Below are 11,106 nucleotides of genomic sequence, written 5' to 3'. Positions count from 1 at the left end.
CAGCGGCCGGAACGCACGAGTCAGGCGCTGCCCCGGCCCCGCCGTGCGAGGAGCCGCCGCCGATCCCGCCCGGAGCCGCTGCCCGCCTCCGCCTCGCGAGAGCCGCGTGAAGCCCCCACCGCCGCCCCTGCCCGCAGCCCCTCCGCGGCGGAGCGCCCGGCGCCATGCCCAAGAATAAAGGTGAGGCGGCCTCCCTTCCGCGGCGGCCCGTCTCTGCGCCCTGGCGACCAGGCCCGGCCCGGCCGCGCCGGGGAGGCCTGGGGACGCCCCCGCGCCGGCCGCTGCTTCTCACGTGGGAGCCGCCGTGGCCTGGTGCCCGCGGGCGGGGAGGGGAGGGGGCGGAGGAGCCCTTCCGGCAACCCCGCCGTGCCCGCGGGTCCCCGCGGCCGGTTCCCCCTCCCCGCTACCGGCCCTTCTCGGGCGTGGGTCCCAACCTGGCTCCGGTAGTACGCGGCCCAGCGACGTGTCGGAGGCCTCTGGGGCCTGGCCGGCCGGGACAGGGAGGCCCTGGCGGGGTTTGGCAGCGGCCGGTTGTGCGTGCCCCTCCGTGCGCTCGCTGGGCGCTGCTGCTGCTGCTCCCCTTTTTTCCCACCCTGCTGATTAAAGAAAAAGAACAAAACAAAAAAGTGAGAGAAAGGGAACAGCAGCTTTTTATCACGGGGCGGCGGGGGGGGAAGTAGGAGCTGGTCGTCTGCGGCTTCATGAAGAGCATCTAATCCCCACGTGTGTGCCTTTTAAAAAGGGCATTTTCACTTGGAGCGTAAGCTTCCCTCTGAGGATTTCCCCACTACCGTAACCCCTCCGGTTATTATTCTGCTCCTTGGTGGTTACGTGCATCAGGTTATCCTACCATTATTTATGAGGTATTTGGTAGCAGCCATCACAAAAACTGAAAATGGCAATCTTGTGCAAATCCTTGTTGAAGGGCACTGTCGCTCCAGAGCATCCAGGACATCTTAAATAGTGGAGGCTCTGATCTTTTAATTACGATGTTACTACTCAATTTTAAAAATAGAGCTAAAAATGTCCGATCAAAAAATGTAGATTTGGATAAGATATTCAAAACAGCCATTTAGAGAACAAGCACAGAAATCCCCATAAGTCTGATTATTTCATTCACTGTATTCCCAGATAGTAATACATGCTCTTTTTTTTACCCCCTTGTAATTTAGGCAAAGGAGGTAAAAACAGGCGACGAGGTAAGAACGAGAATGAATCAGAAAAAAGAGAACTGGTGTTCAAGGAAGATGGGCAAGGTGAGCTTTTAACTATAGCACAGTAATTACATTGTTTTCAGTCAGATATTGTAAGTGATGTACATTGGAAGTTTATACACAAAGAGAACAGCTGGATGTCTGAGAAATACAAAAGTTATTGTGTGAAAGGTATTCTTATTGGGGTTGTATTTGAATTCTAAATGACACATCGAGTGTAGGAGGAAGACATTAGGCAAAGGGAAATTTTAAATAGATTCACCACTTAAGAGTGAAGCTTGCCTCTCCTTGACGTTATTGTGATGCTGTGTGTAATACAGTATGTACATAAACACTGCCTAGAAATCCCCGGAGTTGCTCTGTGTGAGGGTCTGTAAGCAGCTGCCTTAGCTGATGTAGTTCAGTGTTGCCAGTATTTATTTGTTGTCTCTTGGATGCATGGTTCCGCTTTTTTTTTTATACCAACTATAACTTTTCTTGGGTCCTTTGATGAAGTCACTGGCCTGGCAGAACAGTACATCTCACTTCTACTTTTCCCTGATGGTTTGGTTGAACTGGCTTCTGGGTTGGGATGTCTAACAATTACTAAAACAAGAGCAATAGGTAAGGTCCATACTTGAAAGCTGTCAGGTAAGGTAAGCCACAGGAGTGTTCAGCTGGAGGGTGATGACTAGGATTCCCCTCTCCTCTGCATGTTAGCAACAATGATCTCACCTGCCTTTTGGCTTACCCTGTCTTGTGTGTCACATTCTTGTGATTGCTCACATACATACGAGTACTTGCCTAGTGACCAGTTAATCGGGTGCTTTGTTAGAAATACGGGAAAAGTACTGACTTAAATTACTGTAAAAGAATTGACCACTGAACTAATTTTTTAAGCTTCTTCTGATATTCTGTGGCAGTTATAAGCAAAAAAGTTGATTTTGATGCACCTATAAAACTTAAAATCCTTTTCAACTCCCAAGCAAAATATACTGAATCATAGAATCATTTAGGTTGGAAAGGACCTTTAAGATCATCAAGTCGAACCGTTAACCTCACACTGCCAAGTCCACCTCTAAACCCTGTCCCTGAGATCCTCATCTGTATGTCTTTTAGACATGTCCAGGGATGGCAACCCAACCACTTCCTTGGGCAGCCTGTTCCAATGCCTGACAACCCTTTTCGTGAAGAAATGTTTCCTGATATCCAATCTGAACCTTCCTTGGCACAACTTAAGGCCATTTCTTCTTGTCCTATCACTTGCTACCTGGAAGAAGAGACCAGCACCCTCCATGCTACAACCTCCTTTCAGGTAGTTGTAGAGAGCGATAAGGCCTCCCCTCGGCTTCTTTTTCTCCAGGTGAAACAGCCCCAGTTCCCTCAGCCGCTCCTCATCAGACTTGTGCTCCAGACCCCTCACCCCCTCGCCAGCTTCATTGCCCTTCTCTGAACGCTCTCCAGCACCTCAGTGTCTTTCCTGTAGTGAGGGGCCCAAAACTGAACATAGGATTTGAGGTGAGGCCTCACCAGTGCTGAGTACAGGGGGACGATCACTTCTCTAGTCCTGCTGGCCACACTACTGACACAAGCCAGAACGCTGTTAGCCTTTTTGGCCACATGGGCACACTGCTTGCTCTTGTTCAGCTGGCTGTCAGTCAACATCCCCAGGTCCTTTTCCACCAGGCAGCTTTCCAGCCACTCTTCCCTGAGCCTGTAGCGCTGCCTGGGGTTGTTGTGACCCAGGTGCAGGACCCGGCACTTGGCCTTGTTAAACCTCATACAACTGGCCTCAGACCATCGATCCAGCCTGTCCAGATCCCTCTGTGTGGCCTTCCTACCCTCTAGCAGGTCAACACTCTCACCCAGTTGTTATTGTTTGCAAACTTACTGAGGATGTACTCAATTCCCTTGTCCAGATCATTGATAAAGAGAGTAAACATAACTGACCCCAGTACTGAGCCCCAGGAAACACCACTTGTCACCAGCCACCACCTACTTTTAACTCCATTCACCACAACTCTTTGGGTCCGGCCACCCAGACAGTTTTTTACCCAGTGAAGAGTATGCCTGTGCAAGCCATGAGCAGCGATGGAACATTCTCAGTTAAAATTCTCATGTGGTTTGTTAAACCATCTAGCTTGTGCTAAGGAAAGATTTTAGAATATTGAAATGCAGCTCTGGCTAATTGGGAATGGTTTTTTTCCTGTTGAGTATAAGTGGTCAGATAATGTTATTACTACAAAGCTTGTAAGAACAATAATGTTATAATTCTTACGAACTTTATTTTTGTTAGTTAAATGCAAACTTTTAATTGTTTGTGAAGTACTTCAGTAGTATTTTCTGGAACCTGGTGAGGAAAGGAGATAAAATACAAGGTGAGAGACTTGAGAGTAGGTGTTGAAGAGAAGCTTCATAGTTTTCAGCTGAAGCCTGATACTTGCCTTTCAGACAGTTTCTGGAACACGAAGAGCATGTTGTTTCAGGAACAGCATTTGTTTCCACAGAGCCTCTGCAGAAGGGATTCAGAGTATCAATGAGGTGTACAGGATATTCTGCTTTCTCCTCTTCCCTCAGTGATAGCACAAGATTTTGTCCCTTAGGACAGGCGCCGTCATGCTGTCATAAACTTTCGAACTCTGACTTTCTAGCTCTAAAGATTATCTGTAGTAAGCATTTCGGATGGAACAAAAGCATGGATACAACCAAGGATGAGCAGTGCTTCAAAATGTTAATGTCAACAATAATATGAAAACTGTGATACATTCAGTGGCCTGTGTGGCCAACTTCTGTCAGCTGTTCCTGTTTGATAAAATGTTACAGCAAATTTGGGTTACAGTGGCAAAAGCTATTGGTTGTTTCATGAAGCTATATTTGTTTAGAAGTTTTGCTGTATGTTACCATCTCTTTCAGAATATGCCCAGGTGATCAAGATGTTAGGCAATGGAAGACTGGAGGCCTTATGTTTTGATGGCGTGAAGAGGTTATGTCATATTAGAGGGAAACTAAGAAAAAAGGTAATTCCAAAGCATTACAATAAAGAAGAGTGGCATTATGCGTGATATGTAATTGCAAACATTTATGTGTGTAGCTCATTACAAAACTTAATATTTATGCTGTATTTAGTATCCTAAACTTACTTTTTTGATAGTAAACTAGTTTGTTCTTCTGTTTGTATTGCTGGCACAAATACAGGCAGTCTCTGGCTTTTGAGAGAAGCTGGTGGTTGAAGGGCTGCCTTTGGATGTGTACGTTTCAGAGAAGACTTTTCTGCCTGCTTATGACATAATAATTTTTCATATTCTAGAAATTTATATGTATAGGAAATATTTAAAAACTCCGTAATTGTAGATGAGGAACTTGATGACTATTTGGAAAATCAGCATGTTATATCTGAGACTAGATCAGTACTTAGCTTGGCAGGAGAACTTCAAACAGGAAGATTGACTCCCAGCATTGGAAAACAGAGGTGTGAGAGAGTTGTCCAAAGCCATATTTTCATATGCTACTTCCCGAACTGAAAAGAATCATGGTTTGATACCCCACTTAGTTTGATCTGGGGAGAAACTGAATAATTATCGTCTTCTCGCTGGGTGACTTATCTGTGTGGTTCAGTAAGGGTGGTTTCAGAAGGTTTCTTTATAGCTTCCCGCAAGCACCTCAGATGCCATAATTTCATTGTCCACTTAAAGTTCCCAAAATACTTCCGTGCAAAGCTGACCTACAAAAGTTGTACCTTCAGGGAAGTCAGGTGTATGTGTTTGCCATCTTTGCATGGTGTTCCCTCTTGCCCTTGTCAAATGTTACAGCTTTCTATCCTCTGCTGGTGTATGGTACGGAGGAGATCCTCTCAGTCTGTTCCCAACAAAAACAGGCATTCACTGTGTTCATTCGGGATTGTTCCACCTCTGTTTTTGGAGACCAGTGAATGCTCATATCTTGGTATCAGTGTGAGCCCTGCTCGCTGCCTGCAATGCACTGCAATAAGCTGTTGAGGGTGATGGAAAATGTACATTGATAAATGCTAGGTGCTGCAGAATTAATTTCTTGCTACTGAAAGCATCACTTATCTATTCCTCATGTCTCAAAGAAAGGAAAGCTCAACTGAAATGTATTTTATCTCCAAAAAAATCAAGCTGATGTGGGATAGAACTATCATGTGCATTTAAATTAGCTTGTGCTGTTTTGCAGGCTTCTGGCTTTGGTTTGACTGATTAGTATAGTCAGTTACTAGAAACAACTCTATTCATTTTCTTGTGCTCTTCATTGTGCTTGTCCATCACCCACTTCATCAGATCTTTCTTTTGTTTTTGCCCTTGTGGAGCTCTGTTGACACAGTGGTGGCTTGATGCATTATTTCTGTTTTCTCAGAAGCTGTGAGTTCATAACCACCTTGTTGGCTAGAAGCTCTACAAAGAAGTTTAATTTAACTTAGTAATAGCTCTATAATGTGAAATAATTTATCTATGAGTATTTCTGACACTGGTTTTGCTGTTAAAATATGAAACTTGATATTTCCAGTTAAGTGGTTAGAAAATAAAAATGGGGGCTCTAGTGAAATGTTTTGTGTCCTTCTGCAAACCTAATTGTGCTGTTTGACTCTTGCGTTATACAACAAAAATTGAATTCCTGCAATATAACATGTATTTTCTCTTTCAGGTTTGGATAAATACATCTGATATTATATTGGTTGGCTTAAGAGACTACCAGGTAAAAATGCAGTGTAATTTGCCAATGAAGAATATCTTACAAACAGCTTTATTTAATGTTAAATTGCAGCAGGAATCATGAGGAAATTCCCATCTAACTTTGAATTTGTATTTAGTTATGCTAAATCATGACTTCCAGTTTCCTTGTATTACAGAAAGATTGTTGTAAGTAGATGACAAATCCTGGTTCAACTTGTTTTTCTAAATTGCACGCTGAGAGTTTGTGAGAGAAGGTGCTTATTGGCATAACACCTGACCTTTTTTTTCCAGGTGTAGCTGTTTGATGCTTGGATCCTGTGATATAAGGGAGACTGAGCCAAGCACCAAACATTTTTTGTGATAATGAGAATTTTTGGTAATGAGAATCTTGGAGCCTTGATTTTTAGCCTTTTACCTTAAGAGACCAGTTATCAGTGGCGAGTTTCTACTTGAATTTCCAAAAATGAAGTAGCACAATTTTACCTAATGTAAAGGTTAATGGAAAACAATTGTCAAATTATCATTAGGTAAATGCTTTTTCATGAATGTTAGTGTTGTGTCATCAGTTGTTTGAAGACCGATTCTGCTTCTGAAATGTACATTAGAATTGTAAAACATTTAAGATACTGTAATTTACTGTATATATGAAACTACTTCAAACTAGGAAGTTTCGACACTTTCTGACTAGCCACCAAACACCTCACTATGTATGTTCTCTGGAGAAAGATTCATTTCAAAGGCATGAAACTGAATTTCTGAAATTAATTGTAACAGGAGAGAATAAAGTTATCACCCAGAATAAATCGAGCTATTCTACAAATAAGCATTTTTTTACTTCACATTTAAAGGAACCAAAGGGGAAGGAAGAACATTATATTCTTCTGTAAATAACATAGGTGTTATTCTTCTGTAAATAGTATAGGTGCTGTTCTTCTATAAATAATGTAGGTGTTACTAGTCTGCTGAGGTTAATAGGGAGGTTTTTTTCTCCATAGATGACTAATAAATTCTTATTTAGGATAACAAGGCTGATGTTATTCTAAAGTACAATGCAGATGAAGCCAGAAGTCTGAAAGCATACGGGGAGCTTCCAGAACATGGTAAGAATCTTTTCACTTTGAATTGGAAGTTCATATTGGACAAGAATATTCAATCTATCTTGACTTGGTGTGAGTGCACTCCTTAACTTCTCAAAATTCCATTTTAGCTAAAATCAACGAAACAGACACATTTGGTCCTGGAGATGATGATGAAATCCAGTTTGATGATATTGGAGATGATGATGAAGACATTGATGACGTAAGTAGTAAACACAGATTCTGTCATGTGCTTGAAACTGTCATCTTTGGCAATAAGCTGCTTTTCCTTGGTTTAGAGCAAGTAAAATAATACACTGATGTTCAGAATAGCTCACCTTCTCAGGGACTGCTTCAGAAAGTGGTGTAGATGTATGCATGGCAGCTTCCTGTTCTCTCTTCTGTCCTGCAACCATTTTCTAGCAAATGTATGCTTAGGGTCATACTCTTGAAATACACGTGGAAAGCAGTCTTGTCAAAACCCTTAAGATGCCTAAAAAAAAAAAAATCAAAGTCAGTTGACCCCAAAGACCTGGAGTTATGTAGCAGCATCCGTTCAAACAATTGTGTGTGCACGCGCACGAGGAGTTGCAGTTACGCGAGTCAATGACCACGTATGTGGATGTGGCTGGGTATGTTCATACTGAAGTAGCTGAATGTAGCACTTAGTATTGCTCTCTGAAGTGCAAGCTCCTTACAACAAGCTTGTGATGGAAAGCGAAGTAAGTCATTTAGGAAGGTTTTGCAGACTGGTGGGATTTCCTTGTGTCCCTCGCTCAGTGAGCCAGAAAGACCTCTTGGTCAGCTCCCGTGCTGTGTGAGGCAGCTGTGGCCAGCTCGGTTGAGGCAGAGAGAGCCATAAACTGCTGATGCAAACTCCATCAGACACCAACTGGTGGAACAGGTCACAGGTTATGTAGGTGTCTTGGCAAACTGCGCGAACACGTGTGGGTTTCACCTCTCTGATTCCTCTGTAGTTTTAACAACATCACTATCTAATAATACCTACAGAAATAATTGAGAGATTTTTGGGTTTAAAAAACCAAAGACTTTAAGTCTCCATTTTTGTTTACATGAAAATCATAAAAAGCTGCACCTTAGTAGTTGACAAAGTAATCCTGAATTTACAGATTTTCACAATCAGTTGTGTTAGTACTTATCACTAAGCCATAGTAACTGACCATGCACACTCTTAAATTGTAGGAGTAAAATTGTTATAATTCCGATTATATAGTAAATTGCAGAAGTAGAGTCTGCTGTGAAATGTTTCCTAAGATGATGCACTTTCTTTTTCGGTTGAGAGATGACTGTGTGCAGGGTCAGCCCTCTGAGAGGATAAGTAGTAACTTACTGAGCCAGTGAGTTAACTTAATTGGATAGACTGTTCTAAGTATATTATTATGTTTTAATTCTTCATCTTTTTAGTTCTCTCTCTCTCCGAGTTAGTAATGTGACTAATTATCTTTAAATGCTCACATTATTTTGACTATTTTGAGGTTCTCAATGTATGATGCATTAGATCAAATATTTTTAAAATATCAATCATGATTAATTTTTATTTGGGCTTCTTAAAATTTCACTTTTGACTTGTCAGTGGTTGAGCTTACTGAAGTTTTAGCTTACTGAAGCTAGAAACACTTTCTAGTACTGCGTGCTCTTAATAGTGAAGCTATTGTTAAACGTCAAAGTGATAAGTAGCTGTAGGAATATTGAAATAATAAAATCTGCAAATTAATGGATCTTTGCGTGAGATAATGTATTTAAGTGCGTAGCTATGATTGTTTTTAAGCTTCTGTCAGCTATGCAATATTAATGTTATGCTTTAAGAAAGGAAAAGACATAAAGAGATAGAATGTGAATAACCTTTCTGAGGATCATCCTAGTCTGCCTAGAGTGAAGTTTGGCTTTCAGGGTCATAGTTAACGTGAGAGACTTGATGGAACCTTTCCTTTGTTGCCTGCGTCAAAAAAATGGTTAGAAAACCATTCATTTTTGCCACCAAATCAGCTTGGATAGTCACTGCTTAGGGAAGTTACCTTTAAACTTGGTTTTGTTTTCATTTTTGAGAAGCATGGGCTAATTTATGTCTGTAGTACTTATGCATAATTATATTGACACAGCTGCTCACCTGCATAACTATAGTATCGTAATGGTGGTGAGGACGTAAGAGGAGTCATCGTTCACATGTTAAGAAAACAGAATATGAGCTGAGGCAAAATCAGTACTGTACTGAGTTCAGGAAGTCTCCTGTTGAACCATAAAAGTAGCCTAAAGACAGAATTGCTTGATGAAAAATGCATGTGAATTAAATACATGGTGTGATGTTTGCTTTTCAGATCTAATTTGGAACAGAGGTTTACATTCCGACGTTTTTCCTCCAAGGATTGTTCTACATTGATATTTCGATTATTTTTTGGGTGAAGTCCCTTTCTTTTAAGAAGACTGAAAATTCTCGGTAAAGAGTGTAGTTTGTTACATCAAAAGGATTTATTTTCAATGTTTGTTTTAAAGTATTTATATTTCTTTAGAAATGGATGATGCTGGATTATCACAAAGGTTCAATGAAACGCCACAAGTATTTTGTCTCTTCACCAATTAGAGCTTTTACCTCTGGATGTAAGTGAGATACAGTGACATGGGCTGTAAAAGACTGCATTCCCGCTTCTGCTTTCATCACTACAATTCCAGTTAAACTTGTATTTTGAAATAAAAATTGTTTACCCTGTAATTATCATGGATTTTGATTAAACACAAATACCCAGTTGAGATTCGTATCAAATCATACTATGCAGTGTTTGTCCTTATACCCCTTGCCTTGACGTTAACTTTGAAAAGATTTTGATAATATAAAAGGAAGGCAGAAATCTGCATTTAAATTCATAATGCATGATGAATCTGCTTTTCACGTCTAGTAGCATGCTGCTATTTTTATACTGATTTTGATAATTAAAAACACTCATTATTTCAAAGATGTAAATTTGCCACAGCGGAGGGGTAGGGGAGAAGGAAAGCTAAAAAGTAAGCAGCATCTCAACTTTGCAGTTGTTGAAAACTGTCTTGTATGCAGAGTTCTTCTAAGTACAGTGGTCAAGCTGTAGTTGCAGAAGATGAACACTGGGTGGCACCCAACTTAACAGGGATATGATACTACGAAACGTTAATAGTTGGGTTTGTGCTGAAAAATACGTGAACTAGTTTTTCCCCGAAGCGAATGCTTAACTTTCTTGATATGTTAAACATGTAGAATATTTTTACATTATAGAAAAGGTTATGTTTAGAGTTTTATTTTCATCTTAAATTTTCCATACATTGCAAGGTACAACTTTAAAGGTTATGTGAACTTTGAATAACAATATAAATGAGAAAATTAATTTCTGTCAAATGTAGGAAAAGGATCTTTTCATCCAGAATAAATCACTGAAACAAACTAATGGAAAGATTCTTCTCCACCTTCAGACTGGAGGAGTCAATTAAGAAGCCGAATAAAGACTAACATCATCATGCAAATATTATTTTGTGGTAGCCTTAGTTTCTTTGTCTTCAATTATGTATTTAACAACTCTGAAAGCAGGTTAATGGAAAACTTCCTTTTGTGCCATAAAAATCTGATTCTTGACACTTGTATTCGTTATACAGTCTTTTTGCTATGATGTAAAGTGACTACCCCAATAGATAAAAACAAAATGGCTTTAAATATGGAGTGGCCTCATTGCTTTATATGATTTTTAAGGAGAAGTTTGGGGCTAGATTTGAACTTCCAGAGCTTTTGCAGGAACGTCTTCTCGTTTACTTTTTTCTTTCATTATAGTGTCTATTTTCCTTATGTGGATCTGGTATCTTATTCTAGGGATAAGGTTTTCTTAGTACTAAGTAATTTTGCCAAATGTTTCATGGGTTTTAAATATTTATTGTACAAACTTGCTAAATATTGGGAAAAGATGCTACCAACATAGCATTCTTACTCCACTGATCTTCAAGTATGTGAATTTACTGTCTTTATGTGCCTAAAAGGTTCAATTATATCAAGCAACATAAATGCTGTAATGTTTCAGGCTAAGGTTTATAAACCATTCCCAAGCTCATTGGTTTCCTCAACATATTAAGCAGACTATGAGCAGCTTGGAAAATGGTTAAAAGCTCTCAAAACTG

General features: G+C 40.5%; 1 protein-coding gene across 1 annotated transcript; it reads left to right on the top strand.

Moving 5' to 3' along the window:
- Positions 1-10,581, top strand: EIF1AX (eukaryotic translation initiation factor 1A X-linked). Its single transcript, XM_065658508.1, has 7 exons — positions 1-180; positions 1,173-1,256; positions 4,107-4,210; positions 5,853-5,903; positions 6,900-6,981; positions 7,089-7,180; positions 9,294-10,581. Exons 1-7 carry the CDS (start codon positions 165-167, stop codon positions 9,297-9,299), a joined length of 435 nt encoding a protein of 144 aa, XP_065514580.1. The 5' UTR covers positions 1-164; the 3' UTR covers positions 9,300-10,581.
- Positions 10,582-11,106: the final 525 nt, after the last annotated feature.

The sequence above is a fragment of the Caloenas nicobarica genome, chromosome 1 (assembly GCF_036013445.1).
Source record: "Caloenas nicobarica isolate bCalNic1 chromosome 1, bCalNic1.hap1, whole genome shotgun sequence".
NCBI classification, from domain to species: Eukaryota; Metazoa; Chordata; class Aves; order Columbiformes; family Columbidae; genus Caloenas; species Caloenas nicobarica.
The sequence above is the reverse complement of the archived record's forward strand: the minus strand, read 5'-3'. Positions and strand labels throughout refer to the sequence as shown.